General features: G+C 33.0%; 2 protein-coding genes across 7 annotated transcripts; both read left to right on the top strand.

Annotated features, from left to right (window-relative positions):
* The first annotated feature begins 1,623 nt into the window (after window positions 1-1,623).
* LOC113853609 (transcription factor TGA2.2-like) lies at window positions 1,624-17,749 on the top strand. 6 transcript variants are annotated; one of them, XM_027484062.1, is made up of 12 exons: window positions 1,631-1,778; window positions 2,333-2,483; window positions 8,032-8,126; window positions 10,477-10,529; window positions 10,637-10,828; window positions 11,020-11,094; window positions 11,667-11,726; window positions 12,627-12,704; window positions 12,817-12,868; window positions 13,035-13,306; window positions 15,812-16,060; window positions 17,388-17,749. In XM_027484062.1, the coding sequence occupies exons 2-12, from the start codon at window positions 2,389-2,391 to the stop codon at window positions 17,532-17,534; spliced, it is 1,368 nt and encodes a 455-aa protein (XP_027339863.1). In that variant the 5' UTR covers window positions 1,631-1,778; window positions 2,333-2,388; the 3' UTR covers window positions 17,535-17,749. The 6 variants fall into 6 exon arrangements, with proteins under 6 accessions (XP_027339864.1, XP_027339863.1, XP_027339861.1 ...); XM_027484060.1 differs by having other exon boundaries at window positions 10,459-10,529; XM_027484061.1 differs by lacking the exon at window positions 1,631-1,778 and adding an exon at window positions 1,921-2,002 and having other exon boundaries at window positions 10,459-10,529.
* LOC113853608 lies at window positions 2,017-7,733 on the top strand. The gene has a single exon (XM_027484059.1). The coding sequence runs from the start codon at window positions 3,217-3,219 to the stop codon at window positions 5,683-5,685; it is 2,469 nt and encodes an 822-aa protein (XP_027339860.1). The 5' UTR covers window positions 2,017-3,216; the 3' UTR covers window positions 5,686-7,733.
* Window positions 17,750-22,769: the final 5,020 nt, after the last annotated feature.

The following is a 22,769-nucleotide window of genomic DNA, read 5'->3' as shown; positions in this document are numbered from 1 at the left end:
TTAAAATAAGATTAAATTAAAATAAATAATTTTTAAAATAATAAAATAAATTATAAAAATTTAAATTAATATTAAATTTAAAAAATGAATGCTGACATGATGAAGAAAATAACTCACAAGAATATTTTCATGTACAATAACACCTAAAATACTTTTATTTAAAAATAGTGATTCAAATGAAATATATGAAAATACACCAAATTTAATATATAAGATAAACAGTATGAACTTGATTTTCTTGACATCTGAAATGCCTAATTATGTAATCTACTAAATTTTTAAGGGGTGCTTACTTATACCTCCGCATGTTTATTATTCATCTATCTTTTAAATTTACATGAGGAAATGTTCTTATAACATAAACCCGAAATCTATTTTTACAATCATTTATAATTGATTTTTTATATTTAATATTAATTAGTATAGTTATTAATTAAGAATTTAGAATATAAATGTGATAATAAGCTACCAGTTCAAGACATTACTTAAGGGTATTTTAAAATATCAAGATAAAATATAATTAAAATATATCAAAATAGATGGCAGAAAAAAAATTTATAAGAAAACTCTCACTCTCAATAAAAATTATATATAAAGTGCAAATAATCTGCGATTTTAATACTTTTAAAGAAGAAAATTAGAGCATAAATATATAAATAAAAATTAGATTATCCATAAAGGATAATTTTATAGTTTTAACAATATAATATATATGAATTTAATAAAATATTTAATTTTAAAAAAGTTCTTAACAATGTAAACTTAAATAGATTGAAAACTATAATTTATAATAAAAAGAAAAAATATATACTACTTGCATCCAAGGGAAGGGTGTATTTTTTATTCTAATAAAAATAATTTTTTTAATAAAAACCCTATTTTATAATGAAAACTTTTGAACAAATTTTATAAAAAAAATAAATCATCACTTTACGCAAAAATTACAAAACTGTTACTAAAATATTTTATTTAAGTTAAAAATAATCATAATTTTATTATATTACTTTTTCTTTAATACAAAAAAATCCAAATGAAAATTTTACTTAAAATTAAATTACCATGTTAATCAATTATCTCTTATTTTTTTTTATCAAATGGAAAATGCTTTTTGTATTACTTTAATACACATATTTGCAATTTTTGATAATCAAAATATATTTTGAAAATATATAATTAAAAATATTTATAAATAATATCAAGAATAATATTAATTTTCAATAATTTAAATAATGAAATTATATACAAATCAGACTTATACAATTTATGTAAATAAAATTTACAAAAATATTTATGAATCTAACCAAACAGTTCTCCACCTTTACCAAATATAATCATATTATAATACAATTAAAAAAATCAAGTGCTTTACCTATAACAACTGTTACTTCTTGCAGAGTATGAAGCGCAGCACTGAAAAGTGAAAGATAGCTGTCAACGTGTAGATGCAGGGTTATCACTGTGTCAGTGTATCTCTGATACAGTAACAAAACAGTACATAATATAATTTTTTAAAAAAATGTGGAAAATTCAAAGAAACAAAAAGTAATAAATAATAATTTACAATTAATGCTGAATCATGTCAAAGCACTAAAACATTACAAAATAGGAAAATTAAAAACCATTAGTCTTCGGAAGCAGAACAAGACATCTATGAATTGGACGGATTCTCTCTCTCTTCTCTTTACTTTAATCCAACAATAATAAATATTATTAAAAAAAAACGTTGAACCGATACCATCATCATTCATCATCATCACCCGCATCATCAGAATTCCAAGGTGGGTTCCCTTCATTTTCTGCAATAGCGTATGGTAACATGAGTGAAAGAACAAAACTTTTTTTAATTTTTAATTTTTTATATAATAATCTTCTTAAAGAAAGAGCTTGGATTTGGTGTTTCCTTTTTTATTGATTTGGGCACCTGGGTGTTATTGGGTTGGTGTCAAATTAGTCTTTTGCTTGTCAAAGAGTGCTGCTTTGACTTTCATGAACTTTTTATTGGGTGGGATATTATCTCTTTCCGTGAGTTCTGCTTGTGGGTACACTAGATTGTTCCGAAGTTTGTGTTTTTTTGCCAAGTGTTTTCTCTCTGTCTCTTCTAAATCACTTGAATTACTGCAACTGAGGGCCTTTTTTTTTTGTTTTCTTTTTTGCAACAGTTTGAGATTCATTTTGTGTTAAATGTTTTCTTTTTGTCACAACGTTGAGTTTGGTGATGTTTCTCTCTTCTGCACTTTATGTTTTGTTTGTTATAAGTTTTGGTAATTGGTTGTTCTGCCTCTACTGAAGAAGCAAGGTTTGTGTTTTTGATCCTGTGAATTGTTTTGCTCAGGGTTTTCAGGTTTTATATATTGTTAAGCTGAAAGTTTATTGAGGGTATTATGGTGTATGTGGAGTACAGCCACATTTTGTGTAGAAGATGAGAAGGGAAGCACAAGAGGAATGCCGAGCTTCAATTCGCAATTACCAAATTCCAATGCATGGTATATACATATATATTTGAATAATGTTTGGGCAAATATCTAGTTGGCTTCAGGGTTTTAATTTATGTTTCTAATGCTGCTTACCATGTTCAGTCATTCTATGTTATGTTGTGGATGAAATGAGGAAAATTTTGAACATTGTGATATTGTTGGCTTCTGAGTTTCTAGAATAAGGTGTATCCATGATTTTCCATAGTACTGGATAATGCCGACATCTTCTATTATGTGGATGAAGTGAGTCTATACACTTTTAAGAGCATTTTTTTTTTTGTGTTTAATGAAAATGAGTTAAGTTAAAATATACAATTTATTCCTTTTCACAAACCTCCTTTAGAACGTGTTTTGTGGTCTTGGAAAATGTACAAACTCAGTTTATGAAGCTAAACAAACAGACTCTAAGTTTACTTGGTTAACCACAAATCCTTAACTTGACACTATTTGTATGGTATCATAGTAAGGTTTGATATTGATACAGGAAGTTGTTATTTCAGTTAGTAATTAGTTTGTTAGATTTACTGCTATATATAGCAGATTGTAAAGAATAGCTGGCATTCATTTTTTCAATTGTAATTCTGGAACTCCATTAATTCAATAAAACTACTGCTGTTCGGATTCCATTCTTTCTCTGGATTCCCTACTTCTTCTCTTGGTTCTTTTTCGAGGTTCATTAATCCTACCTAGAAGAACCCTATCAATTGGTATCAGATGGTAACCTTCCAACCACGTTTTCGCCATGGCCGATAACACCCGCTCTGTCCGTGAAGATTTTGAAAGCTTCAAGGCTTCCATGGAGACGCGTTTTTTGGATATGGGAACGTCATTGGAGGCCCGATTCATGGATATTGGGGCTTCATTGAAGCACAGTCTTGAAGAGATGTTCCGTAACTGTGACACCCACGCTTTTTCTAGTAATGGTAATCAATCTCGCCCTTACTCTTGTCATACACGGTTGGCTCGGCTGGATTTTCCTCGCTTCAATGGTGATGGTGTGAAGCAATGGTTAATCCAATGTGAAACCTTCTTTTCCGTCGATGGTACACCGGAGGATTACAAGGTTCGGTTGGCAGTGGTTCATTTCGAAGGCAAGGCTCTGCAGTGGCACAGTGCCTATGTCAAGAACGTAGGTTTACCGAATCTTCCATCTTGGGATGAGTACACAAAGATCTTGATTGCTCGTTTTGGTGAAGTATGCGAAGATCCTATGGCTGAATTGATGAGATTAAGACAAAAGAATTCTGTTCAGGATTATCATGAAGCTTTTGATCGATTAGTTTCTCAAGTGGAGCTCTCTGAAGCCAATCAATTGAGTTGTTTTTTGGGTGGATTGAAGCAGGATGTACAGATGATGGTAAGGATGTTCCAACCCACCTCTGTGATGAAAGCTTTTTCGTTGGCCAAGATGTATGAATCTGCAAACAACACTCATTACCAACCTAAACTATTTCCCAAACAAAATACACCACCATTATTACCTAATCCTCCCAAAAGCCTGGAACTCAATCGACCAAAATTACAAGCTTCTAGAAGTTTAACCCTTGCCTATATGAATGAAAGGCGGGCTAAAGGTCTCTGCTACTTTTGTGATGAGCCATTCACTCCGGCTCATAGCCTGACTCACAAGAAATTACAGATTCATGTCTTGGAGTTGGATGAGGTCACTGATTCTGATGAAGAAACTCCAACCTCGACAGATATAGAGGAACCTTTAATTTCAGTTACTGCCTTGATTGGAGTTACTAACTTTAGAACTATGAGGGTCACTGGTCTATTCAAAAAGAGACCTCTACATATCTTAATTGACAGTGGAAGCACTCATAATTTCTTGGATGTTCACTTGGCTAAGAAATTAGGCTGTCGGATTGTTAACATGGATCCTTTGAGTGTCACTGTGGCTGATGGTGCTAGGGTGCAAATCAATAGTATGGTCAAAAAATTTACTTGGATGCTGCATAATACATCCTTCAAATCTGACATGTTGCTGTTACCCTTGGGATGTTGTGACATGGTGCTTGGTATCGAATGGTTGATTACATTAGGGGATATCATTTGGAACTTTGAGATGTTGACCATGGAGTTTGTTGTGCATGGTAGGAGGCTTGTCTTGAGGGGCACCACAGGTACAGGAATTAAGACAATCAGACAGCAGCGATTACATAAGTCCCTTTCAACTGGAGTTCAAGTCTCCCTGTTACAGGTGTGTGAGACAGGAGAAGGTGCTTTATTGCAGTCTTTATCACCTCATGCTGATTCCATTACTGTTCCTGCCAGCATTGAGAAGTTGCTGCTGGATTTTCAAGATGTATTTCAAGAACCAACTACTCTTCCCCCTAAAAGAGCTGAGCATGATCATAAAATTCCGCTGGTTCAAGGCACAAATCCTGTGAATAGAAGGCCCTATAGATATGCAAAGCAACAAAAAGACATCATTGATGGAATCATATTGGAGTACTTGAAATCTGGCATCATTCAGAACAGTAGCAGCTCTTACTCTAGTCCAGTTGTTTTGGTTGGAAAAAAAGATGGTGGCTGGAGACTTTGTATAGATTACAGGGAATTGAATAAAGGGACAATAAAAAACAGGTTTCCTATTCCTCTAGTAGATGACCTGTTGGATGAGTTACATGGTTCCAAAATCTTTTCTAAAATTGATCTGCGGTCTGGGTACAATCAAGTTCGTATGGCTGAAGAGGATGTGCACAAGACAGCTTTTAAGACTCACTCAGGGCATTATGAGTACTTGGTTATGCCCTTTGGACTGACAAATGCCCCTGCCACTTTTCAAGGGCTCATGAATGCTGTATTTCAGGAATTCTTAAGGAAATTTGTCTTGATATTGTTTGATGATATTTTAGTATATAGCACTTGTCTTGAGGATCATTTGAATCATTTATACCAAGTTCTGTCCACTATAAGAAACCATTCCCTATTTGCCAAGAAATCCAAGTGCTATTTTGGAGTTGGAAGGGTGGAGTATTTGGGGCATTTCATCACAGCAGAAGGTGTTGCCACAGATCCTGCTAAGATAATTGCTGTGCAACAGTGGGCCTTACCTCGGTCTGTGAAGCAATTAAGAGGATTCTTGGGATTAGCGGGCTACTATAGACGATTTGTCAACCGATATAGCACCATAGCCAGACCATTGCATGACATGCTCAAGAAGGATGGATTTTCTTGGACAGAGGAAGCTAAGTGTGCTTTTTAGGAATTAAAAACTCAATTGAGCAAAGCACCAGTTCTGGCCTTACCTAATTTTTCTAAGGAGTTTGTGCTTGAGGTAGATGCATCTGGACAAGGAGTTGGAGCTGTTTTAATGCAGGATCGTCATCCCATAGCCTACATTAGTAGGAGCTTTAATCAGCAGCAGCAAGCACTTTCAACCTATGAAAAGGAACTGCTAGGAGTTGTGTTTGCAGTCCAGAAATGGAGGCACTACTTACTGCCTAAGAAGTTCACTATAAGGACCGATCATCAAAGCTTAAAGTACATCTTGGATCAAAGGTTGTCTACAGCATTTCAGCAGAAATGGCTAATTAAACTGATGGAGTTTGATTTCAATATTGAATACAAACAAGGGCGTGAGAATGTAGCTGCTGATGCATTATCAAGGATACAGTATTCAGCTCTATTAGTTCATCAACCTACTTCTGAACTACTGAATACAATTAAAAACACTTGGCAAACTGATGAAGATTTACAAAGAATCATCAATGAGTTACAGGCTGACAGTGCTACTCATAGACATTTTTCTTGGCAGAGGGGAGAGCTGAGAAGGAAAGGGAGATTGGTAGTTGGTAAAGACCAAGAAGTAAGAAAACAGATTCTGGTATGGTTACATGCTACTGCTTGTGGAGGACATTCAGGCAGAGATTCTACTCTTCACAGGGTAAAATCAGTAGTATATTAGAAAGGTATGACTAAGGATGTTAGGAGATTTGTCCAACAATGCCAAGTGTGCCAGCGAAACAAGTATGATACTACTGCATCACCTGGTTTGCTGCAACCATTACCAGTTCCAGACCACATATGGCAGCATATTACCATGGATTTTATAGAGGGATTACTTAACTCTTTTGGTAAGCAAGTCATCTTTGTAGTAGTTGATCGATTGAGCAAAGCAGCCCACTTTATGGCCTTACAACACCCTTACACAGCTGCAACAGTAGCCCAATGCTTCTTGGATAATGTTTTCAAACTACATGGGTTTCCTGCTACCATTACAAGTGACAGAGATTCTGTGTTTGTAAGCCAATTTTGGAAGGAGTTTATGGCATTTCAAGGTGTTCAAATCCAGCTTTCTACTGCTTACCATCCTCAAACAGATGGTCAAACAGAAGTAGTTAACAGATGTGTTGAAACATACTTGAGGTGTATGTGCTGTGATGAACCTAAACAGTGGTCCAAATGGCTTCCTTTGGCTGAATGGTGGTATAATACCACATATCACAGTTCTATAAAGACTAGTCCCTATGAAATTGTGTATGGACAGACTCCTCCTACTTATTTACCATATCTTCTAGGTGAGTCTAAGGTGGAGTTAGTGGATAGAAGTTTACAGAAGAGAGAGGAAATGCTTAAGCTGGCCAAGTTTCATATGAAAAGAGCACAAGAGAGGATGAAACAGTTGGCAGATAAACATAGATCAGAAAGGGAATTTCAGATTGGAGATTTGGTCTTTGTCAAGCTTCATCCATATAGACAAATTTCTGTAGCATTTAGAAGTAATGCAAAGCTGGCTCCTAAATACTATGGACCTTATCCAGTCCTTGAAAAGATTGGTGCTGTGGCTTATAGAGTGCAATTACCAGCTAATTCCTTGATACATAATGTCTTTCATGTTTCACAACTGAAGAAATCAGTGGGGGAAGCAAACACTTCAGCAGATTGTCCAATATTAGAAGAAGAAGCTATTATCAAGGAACCTGAGACCATCATTGACAGAACTACTGTGAAGAGGGGCAACAAGGCTGTCACTAAAGTGCTGGTCAAGTGGAAGCATCAGCTGCCTGAAGATGCTACTTGGGAGTTTTATTATGACTTAAAGAAGAAGTTTCCAAACTTCAGTTCTTGAGGACAAGGACTTGCTTAAGGGGAAGGGATTGATACAGGAAGTTGTTATTTCAGTTAGTAATTAGTTTGTTAGATTTACTGCTATATATAGCAGATTGTAAAGAATAGCTGGCATTCATTTTTTCAATTGTAATTCTGGAACTCCATTAATTCAATAAAACTACTGCTGTTCGGATTCCATTCTTTCTCTGGATTCCCTACTTCTTCTCTTGGTTCTTTTTCGAGGTTCATTAATCCTACCTAGAAGAACCCTATCAGATATATTTTGTAATAAAGAGCTTGATTGTATTAGAGGCAGTAGCACCAGTAGTGCCTAAAATTCCTTGCATAGTGTACATAATTAATTGAGGTAGGCACTTTCATAAAATGTTAAATATGTCCCCAACATAAAAGTGTTTTGGTCTTCCATGTCTTGAGTTACTTCTGTAATTCATCAAATTTTAGGAACTTCTGTTGTCTGAATCTGGCATATGGTTTTCAGCTATAGAGAGGGAATCACAGTTGATTCTTTTCGTGTGTCTGACTTTGATCAATCAGTTGGATATTGCGTAGAGGATGCTGTTGACTTGAGTGGAAGTAAGTATTCTTATCATAAATGTTAGAAAAGTGTACATGTGGGTATGTGGGTGTGTATATTTTGTATTACATCATTTCATGGGCATTCATCTGCATGAAATCATTTTTGTAGGACTTGCTTTTTTGTTTGTCTAGTGATATATTATGGACCTCTAACACGTAATATTTAATTTTAAGGAACAAAAATTGTTAATATTATTAAGGACCATAGAAAGTTTATCTAAGGCAAATAACCGTTTAATTTCACCTGATAAAAAATAATACTCCTAATGAAAAGTAATTGCCAGTTGCAAATTTCTTCATAATTTCATGTAACTTTATTTAAAATTGTTAGACACTAAGTGTTAACAAATGACTGCTCCATAAAAAGCAATGTCAGTGACAAATTTAATGTAACTTTAATCACTAATTAATAACAAATAACCGCCCAATAAAAAGGAATAGCTACTGACAAATTTCTTCTTAATTTTATGTAATTTTACAGATGAAACTTCTTTTAAAATCTTTAGCCTCCTAATGGTAACAAATAACCACTCAATAGATTTTATGCATTTGTGTGAGTTAAATATTTGCTTTGTACTTTCTCTAATTCCAAGCAGTATCTTACATATGAAGTCCAAATAGTATACCCTTTAATTTACTTGTTGTTCTACCTCCATTCAAATGGTATTTTGCTATGGTCCAATCAATATTGCTATCTATGTGAAAATAACAAAAACATGTCACAAAGTGTGTGATTGCTACTGTGTTCTGTGCTTAAGCAAAAACTACCACTACCATAATGTAAAAAGCAAAAGAAAGTTTCAAATACTTTATAACTAACATATAAGCCAATCATATATCTTAATTTCTTTTCATTCAAACGTATCTTAATGACTCCTGTTAACCATTGTTTGGGACATAATGTAAAACCATTTAAATGTCTTCACCTAATAGCTGAACCTTTTATGTGAAGAGTGAAGACACATGAATGGTAACTTTTAACAACAAATATTAGATAGAAAATGTCAAAAGTTCATTACTAATAGAAACTTGAGGGCAATTATCTGCACACCCTCTCTTGTGTGCACTCTTTCACTGTTTTAAGTACTGACATAATGCTAAGCATCATCAAGAAGCAGTTTGGCAATGAAATTGAAGAAATATATAGAAATACATATATTTTAAAACTTACCAATCATTTCCAATAAATTGTTAATTGCTTATGCTTGATAAAAGGGAAGAATAAGGGGGGTTAAGAGTTTCAAAGAATTTTGTGTAGCATTAGAAGCAAAGAGAGAAAAGAAATTGAACATGAAATTAAATTTGTGTAAACGAGAATAAAACTAAACATATTTCATTAAAGGTAATAGTTTTTTATTTATATAGTTCTTTTCAATAATTTATTTATTTTTATTAACATTAAATAACTCTTCTCAGTTGTCCCTATTTTACAATAACTATATAACGACAACAACTAAACCTTATCTCACTAGGTGAGGTCGGCTATATGGATCACACAACACCATTGAGTTCGGCCAAAAATCAAATTTTCAGAAATCTGGTTAATTAAAAGGTCTCTTTTAATAATTTTGTCTAAAGTTCTTTTGCGTCTCCCTCGACCCCTCTTTACCGGACTAAGACTCATGCAATCCACTTTCCTTACTAGTGCCTCCAAAGGTCTTCTTTGCACATGATCAAACCACCTTAAACGATATTTAGTCATTTTTTTCACTACAGGTGCTATTCCAATATTTTCTCATATATTATCATTTTGTATCATGTCCTTTCTTGTGTATTCACTCATCCACCTTAGTATACTCATTTCTGTCACTCCACTTTTTCTCTTGTTCCTTTAAGGTCCAACATTCACTATCATAGGATAGTTAGTTGTTTGTAGTACGGTAAAACTTTCCTTTCATCTTGTTAGGTACTTTACAGTGACAAATAATTCTTGATGTCTTTCTCCATTGTAACCACTCAGCTTGTATTCTGTAAGTAACGTCATAACTAATTTACAATAATTATCTATTCATAAATTTTACTTGATTTGTGGAATGATTGATATTTGGGACTGCATAAACTTCTCATAATTCCATCAGTAGCACTAGCATGGCAAAGATGTCATTGATAAATACACGGGAAATCCCTGTGAAGGATAAGAAAAAGGAATAATTGTACACTCACAGACACGCACATGATCAAATAGACACAGGCTGTTACTCTTGGATAAAGAGCTTGATATCTAAGTTATAATCTGTTTAATTTTTTCTCTTATTCTTGCTAAAAAATATTGACTTTTCTCCACCCATTTGTTCGCAAATGCTTTTTCTGTGATATGATTCTGATTCAGTTTTTATCTCTCTGAAAGAAAGTAGCCAAACAATTTCACGTGGTCCTGTTCGCTTTGGTACCTTTGATAAGGTAAGTTTCTCTTGTTCTTTTTATCTATTGAACTTCCAGCTTGGTAAATAATGTGATCAGTAGCTGAACATTTACAACACATCTTTTTTTGTCCTTTTTCAATTTAGTTGCCAATTTCACATGATAAAAGCCCATTGACGAACCAAACAGTGCAACAGAGTTTGCAATTACAGAAGATTCAATTGTCAAATCTGGTCAGTGGTGATACTGAAGAACATCACGAAGAGTCTGCCATGGCTGATGCCAGTCCTAGAACTGATATTTCTACAGATGTTGATACTGATGATAAGAATCCTCGGGTAAAGTTTACTTTCATGCAATTTTCTGCCTTTCTGTTTCAGGACTTATTTAAATTGTGCACATCATCAAGGACTCAACTCTATCATTGATCTTATCAGAAGAAGACTTTTCCATTCTGTTCCTTAAAGTATAGAAGGTATTTTAGTTGTTATTCCTGACAATCTGACATTTGTGCATTCCATGTGTGTAGTTTGATAGAAGTCAATCCCTTGCTATCGTGGTGTCTGACTCCAGTGACAGATCAAAAGATAAAACAGATCAGAAGGTAAAACATATTCTGAAGAATAAATAACCATATTGGTTCTCCAAAGACATGCAGAATTGCATTGCCCCTGCAATTATATTACATCAAATTGGTCCTCTGAAGGTATATGCAACATGAAGTTGGTCCTTTATGTTGGGTTTGGTTGGAGAATTTTAAAATTCCATAAAAATATGAAATCAATAATGAAGGATGGTTAAAGTGAGAGTCATGTATGAGAGGAGTTATGAATGATAAATACAAAAAGTTAAGCATAATAAAGAGATTTCTCTCCAAAGACAAGTCATTTATAATTCTTTCTATTTAGCATAAAAATTATGTAGTTAAAATTCTACAGCATATTAAAAATACTTTTTCTTACTATCTAAATACATTTACTGTAGTGATTTTGAATTACTCTATCCAAGCACAACCTTAAGGACTAAATTGATGGCATTAATCATTCTTGAAGGACCAAAGTTGATGTCATTGAAGGACCAAAATGAATGTTTACTCTATTTAAATTTTTCATCCAGTTAATATCTAATATTTTAAGTAGTAGTTATTACATGATCATTGGTTGTGATTTATTGCAGACTCTCCGCAGGCTTGCTCAGAATCGTGAGGCTGCAAGAAAAAGTCGGTTGAGAAAGAAAGTACGAACACGTACTTATACTTTTTTGTCAATATTTGTAGAAATACGTGTAGATCTTTATTTTCTTCTTTCTCCATATAAATATTGCCATGGTTTCATCGTGACTCAGAAAGTCCAGATTTGAAATTTAATTGGCTTCAAAATTTGTGGAGTGAATGCGTGTATTCTGATTCTCAGGGTGCTATATATTCTCATCTACGTTTGTATGAATTTGGATGATCAGTTTGGGTCTACAGATTATGTCGGCCTGCTGGCAAATTAGAATGCAATAGGCAATAATTTTTTGTTTTAGTATAATAATTTTGCCATAGAAAAATCAATTTGTTAAAGGGAAAAGTGGAAAGTACAGCTAGAGGAAGCATAAGATATCCTCCAACATGGAAAATTGTTGATATAACAACTCAGCAAGGAACAAGAAAATACTCAAGAATTCAGCAAGACTGCCTGCTTGTCTGTGCTTAATTCTCTGGTGTAGGGTACTCAAGATTGCAGCTAAAGTATACTTCCTTTTATGCTGAAAAAATACACACAAAATAAGTACCACTTTCTTTGAGCTCTGACTAATTTGAACATATATTATTGTAATTAAATCTTATTAGTAACACTTTTATTTTAACCCTCTCTAATGTTATAACAATGGCAGTTAGCTGGATGTTTTCTTAACTGCACTTGGAATGGAGTCTGTAAAATAATAAATCTGGATGTTCAACCTTTATAAAATAGAGTGCTTTGAAATGGTAACTGGTTATGTATAATCAGTGGGGTTAGTTGTGGAATCCAATGGTTCCTATATTGTTTTAATTTGTTTCTCCTCTATGATAGTTTTTAGAAATAATGTATGTTTAGATCACCCCACTTGACCATTAAATGCAAGACTTGATACCATGTCATTACTCCACAGGCTTATGTTCAACAGCTGGAAAGTAGCCGTTTGAAATTAACCCAACTGGAGCAAGAGCTTCAGCGAGCCAGGCAGCAGGTGAGGTTCAATTATTCCTTGGAATTAGATTCTGCCTTTTCTTTTTTCTAATTGCACTTTTCTTTGCTAATCATGTTCAATTTAAACCCAAATATCTTGTTCTTTCCTGTAGGGAATCTTTATATCAAGCTCAGGTGATCAAGCACATTCAATGAGTGGAAATGGTAACCTACCTAAAATATGTTGTTCCTTCCACAAGTGTTAATATCAAAATATGTCAATAAAAAGTAGTGGTAGAATTTGTATGTGTTATGTTGTAACAAGCTATTTTCAGTGAACAGTTATAATTTCTCCTCAGATGAGGTAATCTGTAATTACATTGTTTTATAGGGGCCATAGCATTTGATGTAGAATATGCAAGGTGGTTGGAAGAGCAGAATCGACAAATTAATGAGCTAAGAGCAGCTGTAAATTCTCATGCCAGTGATACTGAACTTCGCATGATTATTGATGGTATATTGGCACATTATGATGAGATATTTAAGCTGAAGGGCATTGCAGCTAAGGCTGATGTCTTCCATTTGTTGTCTGGCATGTGGAAAACACCAGCTGAAAGGTGTTTTCTGTGGCTTGGAGGTTTTCGGTCGTCTGAACTCCTCAAGGTGACTTTATAGTGATCCTTTGCTCAAATTGCGCTGTGGTTCTCATTGTTTACTGATAGAAGTTAGGCCTATTCTAAACAGTAGTGTTTCCTGATCTGGTAACATACAGAGTAAAAGCTCTTTCAACTTTTTGGGATTATTAGAAGATAGATGTTACTTATTTTAACACGAGGGTTGGTGTTAGAGAAGTAATTGTGCACACATTGTGGGTTGGCTTGCATCTATTTTTGTAGTTGCTTCCTGATATTGCTGGTTGATCAGGAATCTGAAAGGTTAGATATAGGATTCTTAGAATTGTGCTAGGAAATTTATCATATAAGGACCGTTAATCATATTTATCATATTACACTTGTACTTGCTAGGATATTAGTCTAAATATGTTTATTGGGTTACTTTTTTAATGAATCTTCTTATCATTACATCATAAATATCATGACAGTATTAGATCAAATTTAGACAGTTAATTTATGCCTCTCCAGATTTTCATTTCCTCTTGTACACTTAAACATCTTGCATTAATTCCAGAAGTGGCACATAGTCAAATTCTAAGGAATATCCAATGCTTAAATATATAAAACCCTATTGGGTTTGTCATTAATAACTCTAAATAAAGGTAAATATTTGTTGTCCATAGATACCTTGTGAGAATAAGTTTAAGAGCCAGGAACTCAGAGTTAAGGGTTTATCCTGAGCTCACTCTGTCACCCAGTCATTTGCAAAGTGTTAGGGACCATTTGGTTTGAGAAAAGGTTTGTTGCATTTTCTTTTTATCTTTAATTACAAAAATATCACCTTATTTTCCATGCTATTTCTTGTTTTCAATGAAATTTATAAACAGAAAACAATGGTTTCCTATGTAAATATTTGAAAACAGGAAACGAAATGAAAACAAGGTGGTATTTTTGTAATAAAAAATGAGAACAGAAAATTAAAATAGAAAATATTTTGTAAAATTAAACAGCCCTGTACTTTGGCTTTTAATGATCAACATTTGAGCTCCATTTCTAATTTTTTGAAACAAAGTGTTCCACAAATGGAACATCAACAAGAGTTTTCCTAGTTAAAGCATGATCTAGGAATAAACTTAAAGTGTGACTGCATTCAATATCATGGTAGTTGAATCTGTCTAAAGATATTGACCTGATTAACATAAGAATACAAGGAAAATGTGGAGAAGAAAATGAAATCTTATGACCCCAATCAGTGAAGCAGTGTAGTAAGAAAACAACAACAAAGTCTTATCCCACAAGGTGAAGTTGACTATATGAATCATAGGACACCACTAGGCTCAGATGAAGCAGAGTATTAATAAAAGGAAAAAAAAATAGTTAAATTAGTTGAAAGTGCCAACTGGATCCATCATAATGAGGAAAGGAATTAAATATATATTATATATATGAAAAATTAGAATTTTATACCATATCAAAGCAGTGTCTTTGAACTGGATCTTAAATGAAAATCTCTCATTTTGGGGGAATGATCTAACTGGTACCCAAGGCCTACCCAACCATGCCTAGTCACATTGAAGTCGTAACTTGTCACATTGGAGCCATACTCAAGTCATATATCTTTTTAAAAAAAATTAATTTTGGTGCATTCCCAAGCATTCCATCAGTACACGTATTCCAATATGAATCAGGGTTTGGGCAGAGTCGAGATTCAGAGGTGAACAATATGCATAAAATGGCATGGTGATTTTCATTCTCTTTTATGTTTGTCAATGGTAATGCTTGGTTTAATGATAGGCAATGGCTAGGTTACCTGCATTGGTGGATATAAGTTGAAGATATCTGTTTCTGTCATTATAAATTGCTGGTAGGGGCTGAGGTCTGACATTTGTGGAGCAGTTTGGCTTGGTTGAATGTAGGATTGTTTAGAGTCACACTTGAGCATGAGCATATTCTACGTACAGAGATGCTGGGAATCACTAATACAATACTGGATGTGAATATCACAAATGTGGGGATATGTTAAATTTTAAAATTTTTAGTATATAACATGGCTTGGTTACAACATGAAATTAAAAATATTAAAAAATGGAAATTCTAAGAGTAGAGAACTTGATGTTTCAAAATTCACTAGTGATTTAGATACAACTAAATATTAAATAATGTTAACTATTTAACTGGTGCTCCTTTTTATTCAAACATGCCTAACAGGTTTGAACCATCAGTGCCAGTGCTTTTCTAGTTTTCCTAATCTATAGTTTTGCTTGTTTTTATCGAACTTTATTTTTGCAACCAACTTTGTAATCATATTTTGAAGTTACCCATATTTCTGTAACAATTTTAAAGGGGGACTTGAAATCCTGGGGACCAAGCTTCAATTATCGCTACCATAATAGGTGATTCATTTTCAATTTACTAGTCGAATACATGACTTATACCTTTGTTTCAGACATTCTGGACACGTTTTTCAAAATTGTGAAGAACAGAATTTTTATTTGATATGTGGAGTCATTTATTAGTTTGACCATTGATTTGAGTGCCATGAATTTGGTTGCAGCTCTTGGTAAGTCAGTTGGAACCTCTAACAGAGCAGCAGCTAGTGGGTATTACCAACTTGCAGCAATCTTCCCAACAGGCAGAAGATGCATTGTCTCAGGGGATGGAAGCATTGCAACAGTCCCTTTCTGAGACATTGTGCACTGGATCACTTGGCTCCTCTGGTTCATCAGGGAATGTGGCAAATTACATGGGTCAAATGGCTATGGCCATGGGCAAACTAGGGACACTTGAGGGGTTCATTCGTCAGGTAAATTTTTTCTTACTCGCACATGCATACAATCAGTTAGGTACATTTTTCTCAAATAATTGTAGTATCTTTTAGTCCAACTTTGGTTCCCTAATAGTTTTTTTTTTTTTTTTTTTTTTTACATTTGATAGAAATGTTCTTGGTCTATGCAAATAGAAATGTTTCACTAGGAAACACAGATACAACACCAAACGTTAGGATTAAATTGCAAGGTATAGTACTAGAGAGTTTCACATTGAAAATATGGGATTTGAGTTTATAAGGTCTTGGACTTTCCAGTTCCAACTACAATGACTAATTTTTGTGGCATGATACTTCCAAGTTTCTTATCACAAACACATGATATCACAAATTTTAAAAATCCTAGGAAGTAGGATGTGACACGACTATGATACAACATATAAATTAGATAATTCACAAGAGAGAATTGAGTCATTATAGATATATTAAAATGCTAAAATTATCTAATTATCAATGGTATTTCATTTTGGAGTTCTGTTAACCTTAGCTTTTAGGGTTGAATGATGATAGAAAACTAATTGATCAACTTCACATTGAGTCACCAAATTGTTGGATCACCGTGCTAAATCTACCAAGCTATGCCCTAGGAAGCTGTTTCAGTTTGGTGTTTCTTTTTTGAAATTAAAACTCAATTTAGTATTTTTATTTTTATTTTACAAAGTGACAATGTTCGTGATTATTTATCTCATCACTTTAGTTTTATGGCTTTGTATTTCCTTTATCACATCTCTTTTGTTCATATTCCCTAATAGAATGACATTGATGAACGTAAAAATAGACATCTAACTAAAACTGCTTTTATACTATGTTGAAAAGGAAGAAGAACAAGAAACATATGATGAATTCAAGTGTCTATACTAACAGAGTATATATTTATAATAGGAATCATTGAGATAAGAATTCATTAAGAATACATTGTTACTTAATTATCGTAGTTACATATTTATAACAAAATTATGGGAACATTAAATTAAGACCATATAACTATACATGAATGGGTAAAATTAAACATTAGTTAGTGGTTACATAGCCAATTAAAGTTGTTCATTTTTCTTTTAATATTGATTGTTCAAATAAAATCCGACAGTTTATTTTTATTATTCTCATTCTCATATAAAAAACCAGGTGTTTTTATAAAATATCTGATCTTAATAATCCTAGTAGTTAATTTGGGAGTTTCATTTCAACACTCTTCTAGAGAAGGACCAAGAAAATATTCTTTCATACAGCATTTTATGTCAAATTATCAATAACATTCCTATTAAAATTTAACTTAACCCTCTACATTTTTGTGGTGATTTTGAAGGCTGACAATTTGCGCCAGCAGACACTGCAACAAATTCACCGAATATTGACTACTCGGCAATCAGCTCGTGCACTCCTTGCAATACACGACTACTTTTCTAGGCTGCGTGCCCTAAGCACCCTTTGGCTTGCCCGCCCAAGAGATTGATGGGTGGGAAATTACTAAATAGTGTAAAATTAATTTTCATCGATCTGGCACCACAAATACTTTGCCATCATAGGTTTTACTCCTACAGTTTTACTCTGTTGGTAGTTTTCTGATATTAGTGTTTCATTAAGTTATAATCTAGAAACTGAATTAGTGACAAGGTTATGTATTTTGTTTATTAGCAATAATATTATTGTCCATTGTCATAGCAGTTGAATCGCTTTATGATTATTTCTTTCAAAAATAGTGGACGTGATCATTTTTAATGCTTGCTTCAGTTGCGAGATTTTCCCCATCTATCTGAAATAGTAAAAAATTTTGTCCCAACTGGGTAGTGCTCAATTTGATGCTCACAATCAATTGCTCAACGAGGAGGTAACTTTCTGGTTCCAAATGGTGTCTATTCTTTAATTTTGTTGTTTAATTATTTTTTTATTTTTATTTTTTTCAATTGATTCATGTGCATTTTGGCTCTGTCTTGGGCTGTTGTTTGGGAAACTATGGGAAAATGAATGGTCACTCACTTGTTATCACATAGCAACTTATGGTTTTTCTGTTTCAGAGGATCTCCGGCGGAAGTTATTAATATCTGGAACTAACTAAAACGCCCAATCTATAAAATGAGCGTAAATAAAAAAAAAGAGAGAAAGCAAATTCTCGAACCAAACAGGCCTAGGCTTCGACAAAGCGAGGAGGAAGAGAAGTTATCATTGAAACAATGAAGCCAAAGGGGTAATAAACAAGACCACATCAACAACACATACGCAGTGGCAGTGAATTGAAAATGAAAAAGAAAAAACCCGAGAAAATATAAAAGTGCGTGGAAGGTACCAGGAGATTATCCTCAAAGAGAAACCGGAGATGGAGAGTGTTGAGGAATGGCATGGGATGTTGTATCTTGGAGGCCGAAGAAGTAGATTTTAAGATTAATTATTAATTTTTTAAATTAATATAAATAATTTTTTAAGATTAAAATATTAAAAAATTTGATGAAGTGGTGAGTTGGATTTCAGTTATTCTCATTCAACATCTTTCGATAGAGATTAAATTTTATTTTTTCATTAGTCTTCTTCTTTTAATGAGGTGTTTTATATAAATTTTATCACATAAAATTTTTTATTTAAATTCAACATATTCTCATTCAACATACAAGACTAATTAGAATATTCATTTTGATTTGGTTAATGAGACATTTTGATGATTTTTTTTTGTTTTAAATTTATTGAATAAATATTTGATATTTTAAATTTTAATATACTTAAAAAATATTATTATTATTATTACTATTATTATTATTATCATCAAGATGATATTTTGATATTTTGAGGGTTTAAATATGTTTTAACTACCTCTAAATAGATTTATTTTAAATTATTACCTATTAAATTTTTTAAGATTAAAAAATTAAAAAGTAAAAGAATTAAGATTAAAATTGCATGCTTAAATCTTAATTTTTTATTTTCTTAATTTTTTAAAAATAAAATATTAATGTGAATTCGTGACATGAAAATTTAAGAGTGAAGTGGAAGAGAGAGATTGAGGGTATTCCGGGGCAGAACTGGGGCGGAACTGGGGTTGTCTATGTCTAAAGCTTTAAGTATATATTGATAATCCCCATAAGTAAGGATGGGGATTCCGTGGTTTAAGCCCAGTTCCTTTAAAAAGTCATTTACATTTGACTTTGAGGGAAATTGTGGAGGAAAGCCAATGCTGCTATCCCTGATCCAAACAAGCCTTTTGGTCTAAAAAATAGAAGGGCCCTCCGTGTCGATTCATCCGAGCTATCTTTAAGTAAGCGCATCATTAAGTAGATAGTCGTTCTTATCTAAAGGCATAGGTTTCAAACCAAATAAAGAAAGAGTGGAATAAGTTCTTCCAAACTGACTTTCATCAACGATCTACGACCACTCTGATCTAAGGCGAAGCTGATCATAGACAAATATCACAAAAACAAGATTCCAATAGTCACTTCCTTATTCGATAGTACACTCTTTCGCTTATTAACAAGACTTCCGTCGATTTCCCCTCGAGGTTGACCTCACATCGCTTTATTCACATACCTATAGTCAAATACGAGAATTAAGTCAGGGGTGGCTAAAAAGCGATTCTTTCCAAATCCCCCACCTTAGAAGAGAAGAGCCAGTCTCCCTTTAAGCTATCTCTTGTGCCAGAATTCAGGCTCAAGGCCACTTAACGAGACAAAAAGAAAGAGATTCATCTCACTCCCTCGCCTTAGATGTAAGCTTGTCTGCTATTTTATCAAAAACCTCTCTTTGGGATAAATGCGGTGACATGGCAAGAAGAGAGATTGGGAGTGACGTGACAATATGTTAGTCACATCAGATGAAGGTTAACGTCAAATATAAAATTTTAAAAAAAAATAGTTAGACATTAAAATGAAAAAAAATTTAAAAGGTAGTAATTTGAAACAAACCCTATGTCTTATTTAAAGATAGTTAAAACATATCTAAGCCATATTTTGAGTTGCTTGCACGAGTAAGTGTGAAAGGCTTTATCAATTTTAGTACTTATTTTTAGATTTAAACTATTCTCAATTTGTCCTTATATGAAAAAGTTTGTAGATTCTTCTCTATTAACAGAAAATCATTTTTGTTTTGGTCTATTGCCAGAAAGTCGAACATAATTTCAAAAAAGTTTGTATCTAATTTGTAGTTGCATAGGTAGGTGAGGCAGCGATTGCTAGTCTTATAGGTACTGTGAAATTTGCGACAAAAATGTGAGTTCGTCAGGGTCTCTAAATTTTTATACTTTTGTTTACCGCACGCTGAATATCAACCCAAGATTGTTGCAGTTTGATGTTTAAAATAGATCAATTCTACAAGGACATTACTTTTGTCGTACCCATGCAATCCTCGCCTAAGAGATGGCCAAAGATTATCTACATGGCTTATATTATGGATGTTGAATCCAAAAGGAAGAAAGGGATTCCGTGAGGATCAACATAGAGAATGATGAGATGAGGTAGGAGGATCTAAACTATAGTTGATATGAGGCTAAAAAAAGGAGGTTGTGGAACATAAAAGAAGGAACCGACGTTGTGCAATGGATCCACTCGTACAGACTACATTAACTTTTTATCCAAAATTGTTTAACACGGTGGAGTATATTTTTTGGTGTGTGCTGTGTGGTAGTCTAAAATTTTTATAGATACAATATCTAAATAGTTATACAAATATAAAAAAAACACGTGTTAAGTTATAACAAATATATACTATATTATTAAATAAAATTATCATTTAAATATATGACTAAGTATTATTGGTTGAAAATATTTATTAAATGGTATCTTAAAAGTTTTTAAAGGTATTACAAAATTTATCATAATTTTTTGGCCTTATACCTTTACCTAGATTTTATGAGTGTTCTAGAAAGTTTGTCTAAACTCTATATAGGTAGCCTCACTTCAACACTTATATAGTTGAATATCTCAAGTATGCACTATAGTCAAATGCACCACTCGATTTTGAGCTATAGATTCATGTACTCATCCTCTAACATTGTAGTGACATACTATTCAACGAGACCTTTGATTCTCACCCTATTATATAAATCCAAAGTTTTTGTCATCATAAATTTTCTAAAAAAATAATGAAAAAAATAATTGTTAAAATCAATTCATTGACACGTTCTTCTCAAAATAGAATATACGTGTGATACAAATAGTATCACACATATTCTCTCTGAGTTTCTACCTATGAAATACATAGACAGGGAGTTTGTAGAGTTGTACTTAAGTATCATCTATCAAAATATGTATCTTTAGATAAAAGTCTCATCTAGTAATGTTCTTCGCTATCTAAGAAGTCTTCTTTATCTTCCATCAGAGTATCCCTTTATTCGGTGTCATATGACTCACTTGGTTATCAAAGAACATCATCTACATCATCATTAACACTTAGTTCATCTGATGTGTACATCATCACAAATAATAAAGAAAGATTTTCTAGCATGAATATTAAGCAAATAATCATACAGTTTCACGCTCGAAGTACAAGATCAAAACACAATCCATGCAAAATGCAATGCATGATGTAGATTCAATTATAAATTAAATTTCTTATTTTATGTCTCAAACCATGCATGTGGGGCTAAACACGCTTATGTTTCAACACTTTATGCAACCATCATTCGTAGAAAGCAATTGAAGGACTCCATTGCTTATTGGTACAAACACTCAGCCAAAACATCATTTCATTGACAAACATATGTCCCATGGGTGAATGAACTTATCTCCATATTGGTAATGCTTGCCTGCATTAGAAAGACGAAGGTTTGTTGGTGACTAAGTTCAACCAATAGGGGTGACTCTGTGCTATTAGGGCATCACCTTAGACCATTTCTAAGGTTTCATTAAAACTTGGACACTCAATATCTCACAGTTGTATCAAATTATAATTTTCATGACCACATTGTCATTATACATATGATGAATGTCTCATAAACTCTACTAAGTTCATCACAATTTAGCATTATTAGTTTTACTTGTTCCTTTCAATATAAAGTCCAGACAATTAAGGTCATTCTAATTAGAATATCATTGCTTGTCTTATGCAAGATCTATCCCATGTAATCCATATTTATTAAGCCTCACAAGACTCAATCACAACTTTAACATATTTCATTTTTTGTACATGTTATGTGGGTTCTCAAAAATTATAGTTTTATGTAAGAAATATTTATTTATAGATTTAATATAGGGCCATAATATATATATATATATATATATATATATATATATATTCTAGAAAAAGTTAGGATACTAAGTTTCTATTACATAGCCAAATGGAGTTGTAGTATAATAGGTATGCATTCTTGTTAATAGTTTCTATTCTACGTAAAAAATGTCATTGTTACACTACTCTCACTTGTAAATCCAGCCATGCACATAACTAAATATCTGTGTTCATCATCAATGTACATCAAAATAACAATACTATCAGTGGTGATACATATTAAGTCATTCAATGTGTTCAAAGAAACAAACAAGACATACAAGATTATATTTTTACTCAACCAACTAGCCATGATCATATAACATTATTGAGATAAATATAAGTTTAAAATAGCTCGAAAATCATAGTTTCACATTTTCTACAACCACCTGCAAGGAGTCTCCAATGTAGGACCTTATTTCATACTTAGAGAACTACCAAAACATAAAAAAAATAGCCTCCCTCTTGTACCTGATGGTGTTGTGCACAAGAATAAGAATAA

Source organism: Abrus precatorius, unplaced genomic scaffold (assembly GCF_003935025.1).
Source record: "Abrus precatorius isolate BTA unplaced genomic scaffold, Abrus_2018 Scaffold11, whole genome shotgun sequence".
NCBI lineage: Eukaryota > Viridiplantae > Streptophyta > Magnoliopsida > Fabales > Fabaceae > Abrus > Abrus precatorius.
Note: the sequence above shows the minus strand (reverse complement) of the source record. Positions and strands in the feature narration are given on the sequence as shown.

Excerpts from the sequence above, each read along its gene's own strand:
- LOC113853609 (XM_027484060.1), top strand. The coding sequence starts at position 2,389 with ATGTGGAGTACAGCCACATTTTGTGTAGAAGATGAGAAGGGAAGCACA. Across the intron at positions 8,127-10,458 it reads TGCTGTTGACTTGAGTGGAA|TTTTTATCTCTCTGAAAGAA; the intron begins GTAAGTATTCTT and ends ATTCTGATTCAG. Across the intron at positions 13,307-15,811 it reads GGTCGTCTGAACTCCTCAAG|CTCTTGGTAAGTCAGTTGGA; the intron begins GTGACTTTATAG and ends ATTTGGTTGCAG.
- LOC113853608 (XM_027484059.1), top strand. The coding sequence starts at position 3,217 with ATGGCCGATAACACCCGCTCTGTCCGTGAAGATTTTGAAAGCTTCAAG.